The following is a 23,085-nucleotide window of genomic DNA, read 5'->3' as shown; positions in this document are numbered from 1 at the left end:
CCAGCCGCGTCAACATAATTGATGAGTTTCGCTCTAAGCAAGAGGCGAATGTCGACATCGGTTTTCCGTGAGCTGTGTTTGGATGTTTGCGGTCACCTCTCACACAGATACTCACACAGATACCCTCGCACACCTCCAAACTATGCGGGTGTGTCGGCGTGTGCACTGGTGTTTGTAAATTGGCTTACTTTGTCGACAGCTTAAGTCCCTCGGGTGTTTATTGAAATTTAGTTGAAAATAGCTAAACACTTAAGTTGGCATTTCGGGCCCATCGGAAGATAAATGATGGCTATTCGAGTGTATTTAGTTTCTTTCTATTTGGTCTACAATTTTTTCAACAAAACATCGTTCAGGCAGGCAAACAGGTATAAATGGTACTAAATAATAGTATAAATAAATAAATAATAAATAATTTATTATTTACTTCTTTCACAGTTTTGTGGGTGCAAGTCTTATGTGGTTTTAAGAAAAACAGAAATATTGCATCTAAGGCTTCTTCAGTATAATCTAATAAATAAATTTAAAAAATTTATAAATCTAAAATTTGAGTTTTGTTTTCTGCGTTTTTGACTTTTCCGCTCGGAATAACACCCAACTGGTATTATAGCTAAAATATATAATGAAAGCATGCAAACCCAATGACAATATTGACGAAAATAAAATAATTAAATGGTGGGGACGTACTGCCTGCTCCGGTGGCTTCGGGGATGGGCATGGCATTGTCCACCCGGGGCAGCCTTTTGTTGACCTCGCACTTGTGTATCATAGCCCTACCCATGCTGTCGGCGGCGAAGGATCTCAGTTGCTTGGCAGACTCAAGACCACAGAGCAAGGCAGCCCTGGTGTAATAGCAGTCCAGGACGTCGTTGAAGATGTGACACACCTTCTTGGCGTTCCGCCGTTCGTACCAATCCGCCGGAGCCTCACACTCGATCATATCGGTGCGGAGTTCCCGCAGACAGTTGTGCGACTCCTGGAGTCCAGTGCACCGCTTTCGGTTGCTTCCATCGCCTTCGTCACAGACCTCCGATCGGAAGTAACTCAGACCGTCCGCTAATCTGCCGTAGATATTATCCGGCTCCAGGACGCAGTTGCGCATGGAGCGCTGTATGTTGCCCAGAACATCGGCGATCTCGTCACAGGAGGCGGTGAGTGAGGGCTGCGCCAGCAGCAGGACAATTCGCTCGGGACTCACCACATAGAGACGGGCCAGCTGCATCAGCACGGGATTATCATCGCACAGGCGTTCCGATCCTGATCCTGATCCTCCGCCAACCGATCCGCCAGCATGCTCACAGCCAGCCATTCCTCCCGTCAACTTGGAGGCCGAGGACTTGGGTTCGTAGCCCGGTGGACAGGTGGACCCCGAGTGGTGGGTCTGGTTTTTGTAACCCCCACCATGGCGAAACGAGTGCGGCACTAATCCGTAGCGCTGGAAGTACCATGGAAACCAAATCGCCTGACCCGACTCCAAATTGCCCAGCATCTGTAGCAGGAGCAGCAGAGCACTCCACTTCTCGGTCATGATTCTCGATTAGTTGTGATATCTCTAGGAATTTCAGATTTCTCTAGGTAAACTCGATTTGCTTAGCATTAGATTCTTTTGATATTTTAGTGCCCAGCAGTTTATAAGGACTAAGATCATACATGCCCACGTCACGAAAGCAAGACTGTACTATCTCCACTAAATATATATATTGTGTATTCGAAAAACAAACGAAACGTTCGGCACATTATTCAGCTCGAATTTTTTTCTAGCCAAGTCAACTTGTTAATCTTGGAGTTGATCGATTGATTTTTTTATTTTTTTCTTTGAATTTTTTTAGTTTAAAAAGGTTTGTAATTAATAAGTCTTTTCTATCTTTAAAGAACATTAAAAATGCAATGCGACAATATAAAAACTCAACTTTCAAAGCCCCTACTAAAATGCCATTTTCTAAATGAAAACCAACCATACCGCTTTTATCAAAAGCATACCTAATAATGGCCAATAAGCTTATGCATCGGAAAATTTATCAAGGTTTTCATTCGTCATTCGGTTGATGTTTCATTCTTTGCGAAATTATCCCAGAAATGGCACCAGGCAACCATTCTTTGCCTCCGCAGAGCTGACACAATAAATTGTACAATTTAAAATGAAATCCTTGCCTTTTATTCTGTCCATTGGGATCTCTGTCCCACTTAGCCCTCATCCAAAAAGGACTTGGACTCGGAGGGGAAATCTTTATCAAAGCGCACACCTTGAAGGACTCGCACAATTCAGTTTGCGTTTTTTTCTGTGAGCGAGTTGTGGGGTATATATGTATATATGTGTGCCGAGTGAATTTTATTAGCACTCATAAGTTGTAAAGTGTATGGGCAAAAGGCAAGTAGAGACAGAACAAGATGATTCCCGAGGACCTCCCTTCGCTTTGGCAGACTTTTGTGCGTTTGCCGCACTTCATGTTAAACAGATTTTTATTGCAGTTTTTTATTTGCTCTGACTCCGACTCCCTCTTCACTATGAATTTTACTTTGTCACTCATTTCGCCTGCTTTTGCTTTCTTTTTATTATTAAACATTTCGCTGCTGTAGGAAATGAAATATTTTTGCATGTAAAAACCATTCGACTCCATGCTGTGACAATGTTTTCGCGCTCTCGCCGGCGTCCCTGTTTTTATTTTATTGTATTTTATATTTCTGTTCATTTCCGTCACGTAATAAAATAACAAGGTGAATATGCAAGGAGCAACAATTTAAACGCACCATAAATAAAAACGGAGCTTTGAATTCCCAAGGACTCTGCACTTCATCACACTGTCATTGTCTTCATCGAGCCAAGGGAATCGAGTTCCCCATCCTGTGCGGAATAACTTCATTAGGCAATCCTGATCATTAATCTCTGGCTTCGGGCTTATAACAGATTGTAATGTGTCCTGGGCAGGACCTACAACAATTAACTGGCCAAGGGCGTGGGGAACTGGTGTGTGAGAGTGTCCTGGGCATTATCTAATCCAGTCAATGGCAAAATTATGTCATTAGCTTCAGCCGTGTTCAAATTTGCCCAATGAACTGTGTTAAATTTTCTGACTAATTGCTTCTGTATGCGTATGTCCTGTCCAGGATGCTATTGGCAAATCGTTGTCTGCCTCACAAAAGCAACAAAAAAAATAATGAATACAAGAACCCACATAACGATTAAAAATTAATTGGTTTTTGATGTGCTGGACAGGGAAATGTGATGAAGGCATCGAAAGATGAAGCTTAATTAAAGTGATTGGATGCGGAGCAAAAAACAGCAAGTGAATATTCAGCAATCCAAAAGGTTGTGGCTGTGTAGTTGAAGGTCAGTCCGAATAAATTGTCTACCTACAATTTATTGATTTAAAGCATAAAAGAGATTGGCTGAAAAGAATATTACGTATAAACTTAAATTACTTAAAAGTAAAATATATTTTAATGCCTAAAACAAGAGTGACCAAAGGCATATTTTTTGCTGCCTACCGATGATGGATATCCATTATCCAACCAATAAACTGTATAAACCAACACACATTTGGTGTATTTTCGGGCAGATCTGTTGGGTCCATTTTGTCTATGGGCGGAAAATATTGCATATTAAGTGCATAATTTTGCACATAATTTAATGCAATTAATTGCACATTAAAAATTGAACACCATACAACAAAAATTAAAACAAATGGCCGGAAATTTTAACGCATAAAAAACGACTTAATGAAAGTCACTCAAACGCCGGCACATAAAGATATCTGCATGATTGTTTGTTTGTTGCTGCGTCGGCGAGCATAATTAAAATGTCAAACACGGCATAAATCATTTTTCAGTTAATGTTAATGCACTTATGGCTGGAACTCTGCTAAATTTTTAATTGCATTTACATTAAAATCAATATGAAGCAAACTCTGCTTAACTACCGAGTGCACTCTGCCGTTCCCCGAAAAAGTAGTGAAAACAAAATCGAATAAAAATGACACTTAATTTCGCCTAGAACGAACTTTTTAGCCAGCTTCCAGGTGCGGCTGCTTCCGAATGAAAACCTAATGAAAAAGCCAACAAAGTAAGGGCATTTGGGGCGCCCAGCAAGTAGTAAATGGAAATTAGATTGCCTGGCGCCTTGGTCACCCGCCAGACAACAACTTGATACAACTTTCGCAGCCGCAGCAGAAACTCCCCGGGTCCCCGTGGCCATCTCGGCCAAAGGGGACTCCAACTGGCGGCGTAACTAGTTCAAGTCGCTTCCAGTAATTATAAATTTACCTAGGGAATTACCGGGCCCCGCTGTGAGTGCCCATCGAAAGGGAGCCGAGTTCGGTTCGGTTAAAACTTCTGAGTGTGCGGCTAGTGCAACCAAACTAACTACCTCGCTTCAAGTAATAATATTATTGATAGATTACGGTGCGCCTCGAGTGCGTTTGTTTTCGTTGGTGCGGCCTGGAATGGAATGGGGTTAAGTATTTTAATGCTGAAGTTAACAAAGTTGATCCGAAAGTCTGTTTGCACTGCAGTTTGCCGAGTGGCTGTCATGCCAAAGGTAAGACTAGTTTAGACATTTGTTGGAGCGTTTCTGAAGAGCGGCTGAAAATGGCTATTCCTAGCTAATTAATTCGCCACTGAAAATGAGCCTGGGAAAACTTATTTAACGCAAAACTTTACATGCAATACAATTACAAGCGATAGTTTCACAATGCTTTGTTACAGTTCCAAGTATTCCAGATGCTCATTATATATCATAATAACTTCAATAGTATAGCAGAAAGCCATTAATTTTATAGAACACATATTTAAATCAATAATGTTTTCTATTATTTAGTGTCATAGGAAATTCTGTAATATTAGTATTTAGAATACTAAGCCTTTCACAAATTAAACTCTAACCTCGCCAAAGACAGAAGATAGAACTTAAAGCTCACAAATTGCGGAAGGCCGACGAAAAGATAGCTTCAAATCGAAAACTGAGGCCGCTTTTTTCGACCTTTTCTGCTGGGCCGAAATAGGCCGAATGGAAAGCGGCCAAAGAAAATGCAGAAGTAAGAGGTGTTAATACCCCAGAAAATCCTCGTAGACTTTGAGCCAAGTCTTAGCTGGGTCATGCTGTTTCGGTTTTGCTTTGCCAATCCCCGAATTTCGTTTTGGTTGTTCGGTTCAATTGTGTTTTAGGAAAAAAGTTGCGGAAAAGTGTTGGGAAAAAAGTTGTTAAAGGAAACGCAAGAACAATGAACAGTACAATATTCTTGAAGTGCAAAGTGCTTTCCGTTTTTTTTTACATTTTTCACAAAAAAATATTTGATTTCGAAAAGGAAGTGCCAGCTGGCAGACAAAAATTAAAAATGTAGATTCTTTTCGAGTATTATGGTAAGCTATAGTAAATTAATAAAACTGTAAAGTATGTATTATTAAAGTAAATTTACAAAAATATCTGTGTTCCAGGGTTTGATATTAATTGAGGTAAGTAACTAATTATCAAAATATGTAAAATATTTATTTCCCAATTTAGTCGAAAAGTATCTGTTAAGCTTTTCATGACTAAATTGTTTAATTAAATTAAATGTATGTTTTTAAATTCAATTTTCCTTTAGTGGAAACGCTAATCTGGCCATTTAAATGCCGCGAAATTTGCCCAGCTCGGAGTTTATCAACCACGACAGACCCTAAGCGGGCTTTCGCTGTAACTTTTACCTAAATTACAATCACTTAGAACACTTTTAGCAGACATTATGCACTCATTTTAGACTTCCGTCTAATTTACATGCTATTTAAATTATGCTGCTGCAAGGAGCAGGGCAACCCAGCGAAAGCCCACACCCAATATATAAGGCAGCTTCATCAAAATGCCTGTCCGTCCCAGACCATTCCCTCCACGGCGACTTTGCCATCATGGAAGCTGTTCAAACTTGCAGCAGCTGCCGCAGCTACTTTGTAAAAACTTTTGTATGGCATGCAGCGCCAGAGGGATGCGGATCCTAAAGGACGAGGAGCAGGCAGCCGCATCCTTTGGATCGCCTTGCTTAGCATCTCCAACTGCATAAAATTGTGCCCAATATAATTTAAAGAGCACACCCAAGTGGCCTTTACTACTCCTTCGTCCTGGCTGCGCTAGCTCCACACCTATATCCTTTCCCTCTATCTATCTGTAAGCTTTTGCAATAAAAATGAATTAAATGCAATGAAGCAGCAGACCACACAGTAAAAAACTATTTACAAATTCGGTTTGTATAACACAAATATTTTAATGAAGAAAACATATTTTAAGGAAAAAAAATCATTATTTCTTTGAACTTTTGAACTTTTAATTAAATCATCTGTTAATAATCATATAATATTAAATGTATTGCAAAAACCTAAAAGTCTTTTATTTATTTGTACAATTACCTTCTTTTGTTTTGTTGATATTTTTCAACCTATTTGGCAAACAGCATATGATGTAAGAACACCTTTTCAGATAACCACTAATAAATTGATTTATTCGGTATTTGTTTCATGGGAGGTTTTTTTATTTAATATTATTATTTTTAAGGACTAAAAATATATTTTCGAGTGCAAAATCATCTTTCCGCCGCCCATCGTGCCACATCCTCAGCCGGAGCCTCGGGCGCGCAAATTGTTGCAACAAAGTGGAAAGTGGAAAGAGTCGAGCAACTGGTGTCAGTTATTGTTGGGACTGCCAGGTGAGGTGGGAAGTTCTGCTGGGGGATTCGTTAACGGCCACGCCCAGCAGCCACCAAACGCCCCTTGTTGCTGCATTTAATGGCAATTTGTAGTCGAAGGCGACGGCTTCATGCAAATTTGTGGCTTACAGTTTATCAAGCCGAGCTTCTCCGCCTCGTATTAAGGATAAATTCCCCCTGCACGCCCGCAATCCATCAGGCATTGCGAAATGCGTAAGCTTGCATAAAATGCGTAAATGGTTGGTTTTCTGTTGCCGGGGAAATGGATGTAAGAAGACTTCCCCGGGTAGAGTTTCTATTCGTGTGGTTCCTGCGGGCTTCAAGCTGGCACAAATGCGTTTTACATCAAACGGAGGGAGGGCAAAGGGGTCAATTAAAAAGTTGTATTGCTCTTGTGTACTTCGATTAGGATGATAAATTGTGGAGAGCTAACAGATGCTGTCAAACGAGGGTTGAGGACTGAACTGCAGCGGAAATAACAACACGGCTGGCCTTTTAAAAGTGATGTCAAAATATCTGGATTTTGAGAGTCAACCAAAATGATGATGCTTATCTATAAGCAAAAGTCACATAAAAAGAAAATTTTAAATTTATTTCATAAGTGGACATTTTTTTTTTTAAAGTATCATATTTTTGAAAACTGTTCATATATAATTACTTTTTTTTTATTTTACATCACAACATAATTAGTCAATCCATTAATTAATTATTTACATTTTTTATATATTTTACTTTAATTTTATAATTTTTTAGTACTGAAAGTTAAATAAGAATGTGTAACAACGAATTCTGAAACAGAATATTAAATGGATCTTACATCTGTTTCTATATTTATGACATTAATAAATATTAATGCAAGGCTGTGCTTGCAAATTAAATAATCTGGGGTAGGTAAATTTAATAAAGTTTAAATGTCAGTTGAATTGTTTTGTTTTAACTTGTCTTGTAAATATTTTAGGTACGTTCATGTACCTAGTTTATAAAAAACATAACCAAATAAAATAAAAGAATAGGTTACAATACCCTGCCAAGGGCATACAAAATTGAAAGTCTTGCTTACTGAAATAAAAGTTAACTAGCTGCCGGAGGATAACAATAAAGGTCAGCTAAGGGATTCCAAAATTCTATCTGTTTAAAAACAACTTTGCTGGCCGTTTCTTGTTTTTTCTCCTTCTTTCATTGCAGGGCCACAGAAAAAGTGCGTCCCACATGGCGTATGAAAGTTGGCAACTTGTTCGCGTGTTTTTTTCCATCTTCGGCTACCGCTGAAAAGTAAAAAGTGATATAAAAAGAACTGCAAAGACCAGGACCTGGGGAATTGGAGTGGTTGTTGTTTGAGCAAGGAAGAGGAACCAACGAGAATTGCAGTAAGCTATGCAAATTTTCTTGTTATTGTAGTGGCGCTGGTGTTGTGCCACTTCTTCTTTGGCAAATCAAAGCCGAAAGCGGCTAAGGAAACCGGCGGCAGCAGCCCGAGCCACTCCAGTGATGTCCTGTTGCGTCGGGGAAAAGGAAAACGTGCGCCAGCTGCTCCAGCACTTACCACGCCGCACCATCTTCAATCCTCCAGCCTCCATCCTCCATCCTCCGAAGATTTTCCTTTTGCCATTATTTCTGCAAGCTTCACATGGCGCCTCGTCCTTGGGGATCCGGATCCTCGTCCCAGCTTTTGTTTGCACATCCTTGTTTGTATTGTGCTTGCTACAGCCCCACCTCCCGCTGCTATTTGTTTGATTGTGGAAACATTTGCATGCCAGTATAGTTTTTATTGGCACAGCGTTGACACTGATAAGATCCCCTCGGGCAATCCACGGGAGTTTTTCCCTCGTACTCATTGTTGTCTGCGGGAAATTAAATAACAACTCGGGCGGGCGAATGGGTGGATGGGTAGATCGGGTGCCCAGCAGACCACTTGCATATTAATTAATGTTTTCGGTTATTCCCACAGCCCCCACACCGATTTTTCACAGTGCGTTGCACCTTCTTCTACAGTTTTTCTTTTCCATGGTCTGATATTGCCCCTTGGGCACCTGTCATTCGATTTGCATTCTGTTCCAGTTTCATCAAAGGGCACTTGCTTTCAATTAAAAACTATTAAGTATTATCTTGTTTTGAACGGGACAACAAAATGGCCAACCACTACGACAACGCTGAAAAAGTCCTACACCCAAGAAACAAACTTATTCAAATCTAAGGATTCATGAATTTTATTGGTAAACAGAAAATAATATTTCGACTTTAAATCTTAAATTCCCGTATCTAAAAAAAAAGTGTGGAACATATATAAATCCGTCTGAACTGACGTCTGGTTTCGGCAAAGTTACCAACAAAATTTGTTTGTTACTACTTCAATTTCTCCGATGCTTTCCGTTGAATCGGGCCAGGGCATTGGCAATATTAGACACTCTCGAGACCACTGCGAGCAAACAGTCATTGAAATTGAATCGCCGGCACAAAAAACCAGACACAAAAAACGCAATCTGTGTCTTGCACACTACCTAATAATAGACAAAATGGCAAAGCGACAAACTGAGAAATGCGGCAAAAGGGATCGCAAAGGGGAAAAAGTGTTGCTTTTGGTCTGCCTATTTTCAGATGCATGGGAAATGGAATTGAAAACAAACTGAAAGCTCAAAAAAACAGATTGAACTCTAAGTTAAACCGGCTCGACCTTTATATACTCTTTAATATTTAATATTTAAAATTTAAATTTGTGTATTTAAAATATAATAATCCAACTGACAGGGTCCTCCATTGACTGTAAGAGCTAATAAAAATCAAAAGTATTAATTCTCTGCAATATGCTATATTTTGTAATATTTTAATATTTTACATAATCATTGAATTTATTTGATAATTTTAGAATTAAAAAAGTTTTAGTAGGTAAAAGCTTTATTTTTATGAACTATGGTTATATATATCCATGTTAGAAAGATAAGCAGTAGTTGATAACGCCTTCTTTTCATAGAAGCAAATTAAAAACGATGATAATATTCAATATACCCCAGGCTTTGTGGAAGTTTCTCGTATTGGAATCCACAGAAAGGGAGTATTTCCTCCTCTTTGCGTTTGAGGGGCTCTGTGTCCATTCATTAGAGGACTTCGCATTTCGCGGGACGCAGTCAATGTCGCTGCATATTTTCAACGGCAAACAGAAGGCGGCTGTTAGATTTGAAATCATCGCCGGATTCGGTTTCATTTCGGCTCCCACAGGCGCGTTTTTGCGTGCAAATAAAGTACATACGTGCCTGTGACGACTGAAACTCATTTCGGCGTAACGGTATGCCTAATAAAATATTTATTCACCGCCCAAACAGGTGCGAAATTTTAAATGCATGCATTTGCTTTTTACACTCTGCTGTTTTCGTAATGTAATGTAATTTTGTTTACTTATACATTCAGTGGAGAGATGCGAAAATTGTCCTTGTATTTTGGTTTTTTTTTATTATTATTTCAGCACTGTGTGGCCCATACTGAATTTGTTTCCCTTTCGTTTCATTTCGTTCAATTTGCGCTCATAGGTCGGAAATGATTTCGAGTGGGCACTTCATTAACAATCAGTGGCGTAATGAGAGGGGAAAATAAGGATATGTGCGTGCTTATCGACTAATACGTGAGCGGTTTTTTTGCCGCATATTTTTGTTTTTTTCATTATTAAATTTCAGTGTTTCGAAATTGACGCCTGGGTGGCCGCCGGCGTGTGTGTTGAATGGATTTGCGAATTTTATTAAGCTTCCATGTTTTTGTTTGAGCAACAATTAGTTTTCAAACTAATTGGAAAATGCTCTCACGGGTTTGGCAGTTGGAATTTGTTAAAAAAAAAACTTTACTGAAGCGGATTATCTGTTGAAAATTACATTTCATAAACAGGACTCACAAATTTGTACATTTTGCCTTTGGATGTGAAGAAACAATCCTGATATATTTATTTAAATATTTATTTGGATGTTTATAGCTGGGATACAAAAATTATGTAATTTCTTAAGACGCTATTTAAAAAGGAATGCCATAAAGTTGTATGTTACAATATGTTTGTATGGTACTTAAAAAATTAAATTTTAATATGACCAGGGCTTAAGCTTAAATTTTATACATATTTCAATCGCTTTTAAAGGACTTCCGTCTTAAGTTTCAGCCCTTCTGCGACCCCAAAAAATGACTACTGAAAACGAGGACACATTTCACTTATCTTTCACTTTACACGCAACATCAACTAGTCGACTTGTCTCGCGCTGTATCTGCCGGCAGAAAAAAATAACGAAGGAAAACTGGGAAATATTTGTTTATCTCAACGTATCTAACTATGTTAGGCTACATATGGCTGCATTTCCTGCTCTCCACTCCAAAGTCGACCTCGGGCGAATTTGAAACCGAAAATGGCGAAATATGTATGCGAATCCTTGGCTCGCCTCCGGCGTGTTGTTTTTCTGTCCTGGCTTTGATTTTGATTTATGTTGCAGTAAACACAGCCAGCCGAAAGCAGGAGAAATGGCAGCGGCAACCTCATTTGCTACTTACTTTGTCGCATCATTTCACCATAGACGCCACGCCCAACCTCCTCGTAGAACCTCAGTTAGACAACGCATGCCAACGCACGGAAGTTGTGATTTTTTTGTCCCTGATTTGGTTGTTGTTCCGCAGGAATCTCTCCGGCGACAGAGCAAATGCTCGCCTTCCCTCGAAAGCTTCTCACATAATTGTGGTGACGGTCGGCGGTGGTGGTGTAAAAAGCCAACAGAAAAGGCCGTCCTGGTTCTCGGTTTCAGCGGTTTTATTTTTTTGTGTTCTTTTTAATACAATTTAAACACTTTCACATCATCAGTTCACTATTCTAATCTGATATTCAAATTAAAATTTAATTTGCTTTAGGTATGTGAGCCGAACTATTTACTTGAGAATATTTTTAAATACAGGAATCATTCGAAATTCGTAAAATGTTTACTGAATGTACTTGAACAAGTTAAAGAATTTTTATTTTTATTGATTTAGGTGCGGCTAATAAACTTTAAAACAAATATAAAAAATACATCTCAGTTCCAAATTGATTTTATTAAAAATCACACACAAAAACTGCACTTTCAAAATTAGTTTTGTAAATACAAAATACAAAAATGTCTTAATTATTTTTAACAACTAGAGATTTAGAGATTTCCAGAACATCCTGGAATGAGTCATTTTGGCAGACGCATTGTGAGTGTTTACGCTTTATAAAATGCAACATTTTCGGCGATGGCAGCATTAGAATTCAGCCTGGCAGTTGGCAAGGCGACAAACTTGCTTTTAGCCCAACTCGAAGCTTTGGGCAATAAGACGCGTAACGCTTTGTTTGACTTGAATTTATGGTGATGTTTCTTTTTTACTTCAGTGCTTTTTTTGGCAAAACTCCCAGCCTCCCAGCCTCCCAGCTGACTCATGGCAAAGTGCCTGAGCCGGCAGACAGTGTCTGGTTTGTCTGGCACTTGTTCCAGAAATGTTTTAATTCCTCTGGCTCGACACAATAATTTACACACTCTTGCTGGCTGCTTGGCCATAAAATCCTTGTTTGACTTGCATTCCGGCCAATAATTATGTTTGCACATTTTATGTAGTCCCCCCTATTAAAATTTATATGACAATTCGTTAGTTTGTTTGCTCTGTCATAATAATTCATTGCGTTGTACATGATATTTTATTGCTGAAGTGCCTCATGTCGATGAGTGGAATTCCATAGTAGTTTGGTTTTTTTGGTGTTGTTTTATGAATTCTTTCTTTTGGTTTTAACATATGCCCATCAAAGTTGATTGGATACTTTTTGGCTGCTGCGCGAGTTTATGGGGTAAGTCTGCCGCAAAGCACGTAATAAAATGTGCCATTCCGCGATGACTTTGTACTTTTTACGATTTATCAATATTTCTCGATCATATTTTTAGTGTCCATTTTTTATGTTATATATTTTTAAACAAAGCTACAATTTTTGGGAGTTAAGTTAGCACGTTGTATCTAGAAAAAGTGTTAAATAGCTAACATAAGTTCTTGAAAAATGCCAATTTTTGCTAGCATTGCTTTATTATTATCAAGCTTCAAAAATATTATATAATCCCTGGCCAATAAGAAGCTTAAAAAGCTTTCGACCTTCCCAAATAACTAATTGCGTTATTAACAACTTACATGAAAGGGCAGCTTAAGAGCTTTAAATTTAAAAAATATCCGAAACAGAAATCATACAACTGAAAACTAGAAAACCACCAAGGAATAGCCATAGCCAGCAGCTTGAAAGAGAAAATGTGGTTAAATCCAAAGAGAATTTTCCATTAACACACGTGTGCTGAAGTCGAAGACCACATTGCAACAAAAAGAATTTGAAGCTCGGTTTGGGAATCTCAGTCTGAGTTAAGTTGGCATGAGGGTTGCGTTGCGTTTTGGGGTTGAGGGGGAAAAGTCAGCATCACAAACTGACTGACAAAACCTCAACGTGCCACTAAAAGCATAATCATGCACTTAACTAAAGCCCAGTCAAAGGATGTTGTAACCGCGTGTGAGGCAGGATGTTTCGGGTGTTGAGGTAAAGCACGTAGAACTTAAGTCATCATCATATAAATAAAAATTTATGACTTTAAATGTGTTTGTGCGTGAGTTTGTTTGTTTGTGTGCCCTGTGGTTACTGCAGTGCGGTGGAAGTCCCAAGTCATGGTTTATCACCGGTGCGGAGTTCCCTCTTTGAAAGGAGGGGGTCATGACGACATGCGTGACTTTATTTGCACTTGCAGCAGCTGAAAGGGTTATTTAAAAGTGGTGTGGTATCCGGTAGAAGTTTATTTAAGGGAGTACAGAGTTTTTGAGTAACGCTGAAAGTTATTCTGTCTTTCCTAACACCCTTAACTATTTTACTACATTTTTAAAAACCTATTTAAACAAACGCGGGTGCTACAGAAATCACAAGGGTTTACTTATAATTAACTTGTTTTAATTGATATATATTTTTAATGTAGGGGGAGCTTGAATGGTCTTTATAGGACAGTCTAGATACACTTTTTCTATTTATATTTTTATTTATATAGTTTTCTCTTAATATTGTTGACAGTAGAGTAAGAAAACTGAAGCTAAGTGTCCATTCACCCAAATGCTTATCTAGAATACAATACCCTTTTCAGCTTTGTCGTCGTTGATGACCTCTTAAGTGCTTCCAATCACACATAATATTCAGGGCAAACATCTTGCGAGTTTCTTCACAATTATAACAACAGACGGCTTTTACTTTCTCCTACTTAGACGTATCACCGAATGTAAATTTCGGTGCCATGAGGGGCTTGATAATGCGAGAATCTAACAACAGAAAGCCGCTTGCCCGGCTACTTTTCAAGTTAAAGTTATTATCCTGGGGGCGGAGCCACTTGCAGGACTGGGCCCCGCCCTCGTGCCAGACTTGACAAGACTCGGCAGACTTTTGAATAAATTTTCAATCTCCGGGACAACGAGTCGGTCGGCGAAGGGCAGACAGGGTAGAAAGGGAAGAAAATCAGCATTATGAATATGTAGCTACATCTTCTTAAATGTATCTGCTTGTTGTTCGTGTTGTTGGCTAAGTGAAAAGCCAAAGCTGAGTTGCGCCTGCAACATTTTTAGAAGCCGCTTTACTTTCCCTCTAAGGCGGCAACTTTATTAAGTTCTTTTTTTTTGTGTGTGGGACCAGCGAAAACTTTCTTAGCTGCAGCCACCAATGAAAAAAAAATTACTATACAAAATAACAAAAATGGAAAGTTCTCTGGCTTTCGTCTTCTTGCAAGTCTTTTTTGGCTTGTCGTTGCCTGTTAAATGCTTTTAGCCGCTTTTTGTTGAGAACTTTGGCCAGAAGTTACACTCCAAATGGTAAACGATTTTCGTACTACGCCGAAATATGATTTAACTTAAGCTGATTTCGTGATGGGGAATTTGAAATAATTAAGCCACTAAACAGCTGATAACAAATCCCCAATTAAACCGAGGACAATTAATTTTAATGCCTCTAAGACAGAGAATTGTCTTCAGGCCGATAAAATGCGGCCCAGAACAAAGTGCGACCATTTCTCTTTGTGGTCAACCGCCATTAACGTTTATTACACCCACCAAGTGCCGGCAAAAACCAAAGAGCACATGCACAAAAATAAACCCCCGAAAAACCCAGGGCAACCCAGGCAAAAACAGCAATGGGCGAAAAAATATAATTAAAAATAAACATTACGCGGCGACAGACAATGGGTGGAAAAACCAAGGAAAATTCACAATCCAAAAGCAGTGCGAGCAAAAAAAGCAAAGAAATGTGTAATAAAATAAGAGCAAGAGCCAGGTGAAAATTGCATTAGTCCGAAGGAGAGAGATATATTAGAGGAATCGGGGTCCTTGTGCAGCAGCATTTTAGGCGCTTAATTGAGCGTTTTAGTTATGCTAATTATTTGGCAGCAACAAGGACCACAAACACAGGCTAATGGCCCAGTGCGAGATGTCCTTTTCGGATCCCCAATTTCAGCACACATTTATTGTGGGCCATTTGTTATAAGTGGAGAGCCAGGGATCATTAAAGCAAGGGGCTAGTGGACTTTTTTTTGCCTTGAGAAACTGACAAATGTGATACCATTTGTTATGTTATTGTGCAGAAAAAGAAAGATGATAGAGTTTCAGAGGAAAGTCTTGTTAAGGTAACAATTAAGTGGTGATTTGGGAAACAAACAATTTATTTTTTGTATTATTACATGGTTGAATTAAATAACCTAAACGGGGAGAATAGCTATTGAAAGGTAGTCCGCTTTATTAATCCTCAAATCATTAAATAAAACAGCCTGTTTATTTTCCTCGCTTTGGTTTTTTATTTTGATTATCTACCGTAAATTCTTATATCATACATATTTCGATCTTTTTGGTTTTCGTTTCATTTATATAATATATACAAGTACAATACATATATACTTTGACATATATAGGCTGTATTTAGACTTAGAATCTAATTGCTTACTTTTGCCTTACATTTGTTTTTAAGGGGGTTTTCTTTGAGGGCAAATACATTTAGGCGTATATATACTTTTAGTTTTACATAGAACATATACATATATATAAATATCTTTTATACGATGTATAAATAATCTTTACCTTGATATATAAATATAAATGTATAGAGAACCTAAAATTAAAAGCTTAGCACAACATTTTTCATTTGCTTTGTGAAATGAACTTGTGAGTTGGCGGAGAGGTTTTAAAATGGGTTCACAATTTCCAAAAGATTGCATGAAATTCGGAAAAGTTTTCTAAATAACAAACCCCTTAACCAACTCCGTTTTAGGAAAATTGAAACAATTATATATTGCTGCATTAATGATGAACTAGCGGCTTGCTTGTATTTCGCTTATGTCGATACATTGTCCTTGTATGCTTTGTATTCTTTCCTTAAATGCATTTGAAGTTACTTTGAGCTAGCTGAAACGAGTGTCTGGTGTGTTAGTGTAAATATTTTTAGATACATCCTGCAGTTGCTTCTGGGTCTTGGCCTTGGGCTGAACTCTCCCGCACATCCTCTAACTATAGCTGGACTCCACTCTACTGGCTACCCCCGCATCCCTTTTCCTCCCTGAAGTGTGGCACTGGCACTGGAGTTGCGTGACAATTGAATCATGTTAATTGCCTCATGTATCTGCTGTTGGTCCTGCCGCATTCGCATCCGCATTCGCATCCTTTCCAGCTGCATTTTGAGACCCGCAGGCAGGACTTGCGATGCCCCTTTGTTGCGCTGACCCGCATTCCAACGGCCCTTGTCCGCCGGATTGTGCACCTTCCGCTCGTGTTGCACGCTGCACCGCCGGCCTTTGTCATCGCCGTCACCGCCTGCAACGGCGACACTAATTGCCTGGCCAGCGTCCAGCTGAGCACCACCGCCACCAGCGATCCAACAGCCGCCCAGGATTGACTCGGACTCGGACGGCAGCTCGATGAGCCGGCACCGCGCCAGGCGGCTCCTCCGTCCTCCAATCCGCCGCCCTCGGTGCCGTCGTCTTCTTCGCCTGAGGGTACAAAATGAAAGAAAAAGTCTAGCGAGAAATAGAAAGAAATGCAGACAGAAATGCAGGCCATGTATTCGATGTATTCTGGTAGTTACTCCATTTAGCTACAGGCGAACTTGTGTAACTCAAACCATGTACTCTATGTTTTCTGGTTGTGCACTTTTTTCCCCATCTTCCTTAAAGACGAACCTGTGCAACCTTAACTACCAGTACCGGCTTTTTTACATGTATGACCAACGTTTTTATACCCCTGCAGAGGGTATTATAATATTATAACCTATATATTCTTCATCAGCATCACTAGAACAGTCGATCTAGCCATGTCCGTACATCCGTCGCAAACTAGTCTCTCAGTTTTAAAGTTCTATGCATGAAACATTCTTAAAAGTTGTCTCTCTATTGCCAGGTAGTACATAAGTCGGACCGAGCTGGATGGGACAACTATAGCATATAGCTATTATAGGAACAATCGGAAAAATAAATATAAAAATTATAACTTTGCTGTTTTAAAGTTAAAGTTTCAATTTCATAAAAATCGGACGACTTTATCAAGGAACTCCCATAGAAACAATCAAAATGGTTAAAAAAATAAATACAAATAAAATTAACTTCTCTATTTATTAATTTTTTGTAAAAATGAGATGAGTTTGAGTTACCCAACTTCGGCTGTAATACTATCTTTTAACTTCCTTCTAGTGCTTGTGTATTGTGAGTTTTGTGTTTAAAGATAATAATTGGCTGCTCAACTCACCCTGTAGCTGCGTTAAATAACTGTTCTTCTTGTTGTGGAAATTGTCCTCATGCAGTGCATATTGATCATAGAAATCGTCCGGATTAACATGATTGCCATTAGCCCCGTTGCCGTGTTTGGGAAAAAGATCCGTTTCGAGGACGATTTTCTCGGTGGTTTTCCAATAGACATCGTGCAACTGGGCACTGCAGCGGAGCTGGTGGATATAAAATGTTAATCCTTCCTAAAAATATGTATAGATTAACCAAGTTACCTTTAGTTTTCCATTTTCAAAGTGCTGTTCGGTGACCACAAAGTGAATACCCACAATTGCGGTTTCCATTTCGTTGCGGGCATCTCTCAGAACTTTGTGGTGACGCACAAGAGAGGGATTAACCTGGGTGAATGAAATTAATAATCATTAACAGGTCAAAATAGATACAAAGAATAAGGTCGTTAGATTATTTTCATGTTTTCCTTAAGGTGGTTGGCATCTATCCAAATTTGGTTAAATAGAAATAAGTACTTTGTACATTATCAATCCATTTAATTTTAATGATTAAGTGTAATTTCTGGAGATACTTAGCCTAAGGCCAATATTTTTACATTTCTTTCAAAAGGGCTATGGAAGGCTTTTCATAAATGAATTGGGAAAAGGAGAAAGCAGTTGCTTGTAGTTGTCTGGGCTTGGCATTTGAGACCCATTATCTTTGACGTTTTTTGCTTCTTGAAACTGTGACTTTGATTGACTGCATGACTGCCAATTAGTTTGCCCCATGCCCCAATTCCAAATTTAAAATCGACTCTACTAACGCTTTTTTGTGTGTCAAACTTTAGTGAGCTCACGTTTATTTAGCTGGTTTTGGCGGTATGTCTTTGTTGGCTTATTGTTTAAGCGCATTTTGTGGCCAGCGAGGGGGATGAGTGGGAAATAGTGAGGGCTTCGCACATCCAATCAACCGAGCGTGGCCAACTCAACTCGATTCGACAACTAGTTCAGCGGCGTTCGCTATTCGCTTTTCCATTCAACCATCGCCCCATTGTGGTCTGTGTAGGTGTGCGGCTTAACGTGTGTGTGTGAATGTGCTTCAAATATGTATGTGTGCACGAGTGTTAGTCTTGTTTTCCCACCGCATGTTACCCATTTTCCCGTTTCCGCTGTGGCTCTTATTATGCAGCACCAATAAGCATTGTTTGCCTTTGAGTGATGATCGGTGTTTCGCTCTACGCCATACCCATCCCTCTCACACCCTATTCTGATTGTTCAGGATATGTAAGCTAATTATTTAGTTTTGTTGTTATATTTTCCAAATGCTTCGCTTTGTTTTGTTTCGGTCGGAAAATCCAAATTTTAATAAATGCTTTAAAAGTCAATTTGCATTTCTAGAAACTTGATGACGTGCAAAATTATAAGCTTTATGAAAATATGCATTTTTTGGTAAACATTATAACATTACTGTTATCATGCGCCAAAACTATTGAATTTCCCAGGCCCGCCAATTTAATTATAATTATGTAGCAATATACATTTCAAAACGAAATCTCGTTTATATCATTTAAATTATCACGGGCCAACGTCCATAATCCATAGTTTATGAACAAATAAAATCTGCTAAGAGTGATAAGTTAATACATTAATTTCGACGATCTAATTTGTTTTTCCAATTCATTTCGTTAGCATTGTTTTAATATAACAGTTTATCCTCGGGTTTTGCTCTTTTAAACTCGTTTGCAATTGGGAAGGCGTTGTCCCCGACAAGTGTCAAAAATAATTGAGAAATGTAATATGCAAATTGTCCCCGACTCGAGAGTGTTTTCAGCTGGCTCTTAATTTTGCACATTTTCCAGGCCCATTTCCGTTTTGCCCAATTGCTGGGCTGTGGATAGGGATATGGATATGTATGGTTAGTTTGAAAAAAAATTACACCTAAAATTTGATGCTCCCTGCATGGGCGGCATAATGTAGGGTTATGCAAGGGGGCGTGTCACCATTGCGTTGATCTCTGCGAACGCGTGTGTTTTTCTGGTAATTACAGGGGGACCTTAACCCCTCCAAGCCCCCTCGCCAAAAAGCAGACGCATAAATTCCCGGCAGATGCCAACGCTTGAAAACAAGAAAATTGTGTTTGCATAATTTCGGGCGCATTCATTGGTGAAGGGGAGTGGGTTTTGGTTAAAAAGGGGGGAGGGGGGCGTAGGCACACTCACCTCTTCATTATTCACTGTCCATGTGAGATTGGCCGCCGGCCGCGAGTGTCGCGATGTGCAATTACCTCGCAATATGTCGCCGACCCGATATCGAGGACGTATTCCCGATATGAATGGCGCATTGTGCGGTGTTTCTGTAAGAAAAAACAGATGGAAAATAGGGGAAAAGAGATGGCATGAGTTCACTGGTAAATCGGATCGATTGTCACTATATTTTTGATACTCTGCGGCATACGAAAAACCAGAATCCGGCCTGAATTTCTGACCCAACCTGTCGTCCTGTCAATTGCGATTGCCAAGTGGGTGTGCGTCTCTGCGTGTGTCTGCGTGTGTCTGTGTGTGCAATCAATACCCGACGACTGTGTGAGTGTTTTGTGTGTGTCGAGACCCATTTCATAATTGAAATAATTACGAGTTCTCCAGGTTTACAAGGCTGGAATTTTAATTTCGAGCGAAGGACCCAAAGCCAATCTAAAAATTTGCAGTCGGACTCTGGCCTCAACACTTAACAAAAAAATGTCTCAATACTCAGTCTATTTTAAAGATAATTATTTCGTCAAATCAGTTATTCTTAAATCTGATTATGGTGGAGCCACAGAAAAAGAAAATGATTTGGACTTATTTTGATCTTATTTATTTTGAACTTAGTAATATTTAATTTTGTTTTGCTCAGCAAATGAATTTATCTATTTTTCTTATCAAAAAATAAATTCTTGAGAACATTGTTACATATTTTTACTGGAACATTTTTTTCAGTGCAGTACTCTCAGGCAGACTTTCTGCAAAAAGCTAATTTCTCCTGCTGTCTATTATCCTTGAAATTCAGATTGGAAATCGAAAGACACACATCCGCCTACATGAAACACATAAACATGAAATAGACACTTTCAAAAGTTTGTCAAGCCAATTTGAGCTCACCTACGTCAACATATCCTACCCAACCTACTCAACCTACCCGTCCACACAACCCACACAGTCAGTTCGGCAGTTTATTGACCGTCTTCATTGGCATTGGCTAAATGTTTGCTCCGAAGGCCTTCACTTTGTTTGCCGGCTTAAATGTCTCCATCTTTATCTCGTTTACCCTCAAATTTGTTTGTATTTTGTCTGCTTAACTGCCAAAACATTCGAACTTGGAGTTTATTTTTAAGTTTTATGTCCACAATCCACAATCCCCACACAAGTATTTCGAGCCGGGCTGGAAGGACTTTGATCCGGCCAATTGAATGCGACAGTTGGTCAAGTTGGCAAGTTTGTCTCTGTCTTTGACTCCGCCTCGGGCGAAGCTTAACTTTTCTGGCTCTTTTCGACAAGTGAAATACTCGAACTGAAAATTAATTTAGTTGGGCATTCAAATTTTTTGGAAGATCCAAATTGCTTAAATATCTGAACTCAAAAAGTTAAAGTTCCTACAGAAACTGTTTAATTAAATCCACCAGATTTCGTTCGCCTTCGCAGATGTAATCGGAAATGTTTCGTTACTTATATTTATGGGACTGCATTTTTTACTTACCAATAACTTCCAATTCTGCTGCCGCTATTAATGTATGAAATGAGGGCGCATCCGCCGATACTTCGCAACTGTATTTACCGGATGTAGCCATTGTTACCGCGTCGAGCACCACTTGGCTCTCGTTCGAGGACACGCGCTGCAAAAAAGTTAACAAAAACACAGGTGCTGTGAGTGGAGAATGAAATAAAATTGGGCATTTTTTTCTTACTGTCCAGAGCTTACATTTACCCATATTTATTTATACATATCGCTCTTGTTGGCCCGATGAAAACTTTCAACAAACGTATCTCGTACGATTACTTCCGGTTTCCATATATATTCTTTTTACACATATTTAATGGCGGCTTTTAATAATTAAGTTTTTTCTGGTCTCTGGAAACATATATACATATTTTCTTTATCCTTTCCTAAATAAATAATGCTTTTGTATGCCCGTTTATTAACAATGAATTGATTCACAAGAGCGGCAACTATCTTCTATGATTTCTATGCTCAAATATTTCTACTAATCTAAGTAAAAGCACTTGTATTGCAACAAATAGTTTTTTGATAGTTGTGAATTATATACAAATTTTGAAAATAGTAAATATTGCCTTTGAACTTTCCACACATCAAAAAATAAATTCGTTCCGTAGCATTTAAAACCGTTATCAACATTTTTGTAACCCTCTCGTATATTGTATATTGTATATTTCCGTTATTTCCTTGTTTTTTTCTCTATTGGAGGCAAACAATTCTATTCCCCAGCTATTTTCACCATTTTCAATATAAAGCATCTCTTCAAATGAAGGAAATTTTGTTTTCTGGTATTTTTTTGTCACATGAGTTGGAAACAGAAATTTGAATGAAAAATACGAATACACACAAAAGCAGTAAGCAAATAAATAAAATGCCAACGTGTTTCTTTATACGCCTGAATAATTTTCAAACCAATTTAAAAATGCCAATATTTATTTAAAAATATTGCAGGCTGCCACGAACGCGTTTTGGAACTACAAAAAAAGAAAGCTCAAGACACGAAAGGGAATCCAAAGGTTCAGCACACGTGTGCCTGCATGTGGGCTTCTGTTTTTCCGGCTTCTAACTGCCATGAAGCGGAAGTTAAAAACCGTGTTTTGATTTGATTGCGCATTGAAATTTCACATGTGTCTGCCCCCTCCTTGTTAACTGTAGCGTTTCGTTCGATTTGAATGCCCTGGAAATGCAAATGTTTTACATTGTTAAAGCCGCAACCCGTTTAGTTTAGTTTAATTTATTTGGCTTCGATTTTTTGCCTTGTTCATCCTCTCTTTTATTGGCTTTTCAAATGGCATGGGAAAACTAAAATAAAAATCTATGGCAATAATATAGTTTCCCACTTCAAATATATTGGAAAAGCTGGTGTGTTTTGATAACCAAATATAAAAGTGTGAGCTAGAACTGGCAAAAAAGTGATTCAATTAAATCAATCAGTTTTATAATAGTCTTAAATATAAATTAATAAATAATAAATGTGTAAATGTATAATGGTATAATTCAATAAATAACAGAAATTACAGATAATTTCATATTATTTTAAAAACGAATTGACATTGAATGCTTATAGAAATTAATTTTAGAAAATATACCTAATTTAAAAGCTTCTCTTAAAAAGTATATATAATGAGATCGTAATAAAGTTATGCTTATTATATAAAATGTTTAATTTTGAATATATTTTGATTTCAATATAATAGTTTTTCACTTACCCTCACTTTGACGCCTGGAAAGTGAAAGACCTTCATGGGCGGCGTCTCTTTGGGAGTGTACCGGTAGAATTCCCGCCTGCCCTTGTACCATTTCACCGAGTACAGGCTGTCATCCTCGATGTCGTAGAAGCATTTCAGAATGGCCTTCTCGCTGCGTCGCACCGCGTGTGGAATTCGTACCCGGACATCTTTCAGGGCCTCGGTCAGCTCTGAAATGAAACAATAACACGCAAAATCA

The 23,085-nt window shown here is 38.7% G+C and overlaps 2 protein-coding genes across 3 annotated transcripts in view; both read right to left on the bottom strand.

The window, feature by feature from the left end:
* Positions 1–488: 488 nt before the first annotated feature.
* On the bottom strand, positions 489–1,578 carry LOC108150438. Its single transcript, XM_017278597.2, has one exon. It carries the CDS (start codon positions 1,523–1,525, stop codon positions 608–610), a length of 918 nt encoding a protein of 305 aa, XP_017134086.1. The 5' UTR covers positions 1,526–1,578; the 3' UTR covers positions 489–607.
* Positions 1,579–15,756: 14,178 nt separating this feature from the next.
* LOC108150537 overlaps positions 15,757–23,085 on the bottom strand; it is a 33,453-nt gene continuing 26,124 nt past the window's right edge. Inside the window, exons 3-8 of one of the 2 annotated variants that reach the window (XM_017278770.1) lie at positions 22,848–23,056; positions 21,121–21,256; positions 19,608–19,741; positions 17,674–17,796; positions 17,421–17,616; positions 15,757–16,696 (exon numbers count right to left, since the gene is read on the bottom strand). In XM_017278770.1, the coding sequence (XP_017134259.1) occupies positions 16,281–16,696; positions 17,421–17,616; positions 17,674–17,796; positions 19,608–19,741; positions 21,121–21,256; positions 22,848–23,056 (1,214 nt within the window). In that variant the 3' untranslated portion in view covers positions 15,757–16,280. The remainder of the gene's footprint in view (positions 16,697–17,420; positions 17,617–17,673; positions 17,797–19,607; positions 19,742–21,120; positions 21,257–22,847; positions 23,057–23,085) is intronic. The other variant, XM_017278771.1, reaches the window with a different exon arrangement.

This window comes from Drosophila elegans, unplaced genomic scaffold (genome assembly GCF_018152505.1).
Source record: "Drosophila elegans isolate 14027-0461.03 unplaced genomic scaffold, ASM1815250v1 contig_814, whole genome shotgun sequence".
Lineage (NCBI taxonomy): Eukaryota > Metazoa > Arthropoda > Insecta > Diptera > Drosophilidae > Drosophila > Drosophila elegans.
Note: the sequence above shows the minus strand (reverse complement) of the source record. Positions and strands in the feature narration are given on the sequence as shown.

Coding starts and splice junctions, on each gene's coding strand:
- LOC108150438 (XM_017278597.2), bottom strand. CDS start 1,525: ATGACCGAGAAGTGGAGTGCTCTGCTGCTCCTGCTACAGATGCTGGGC.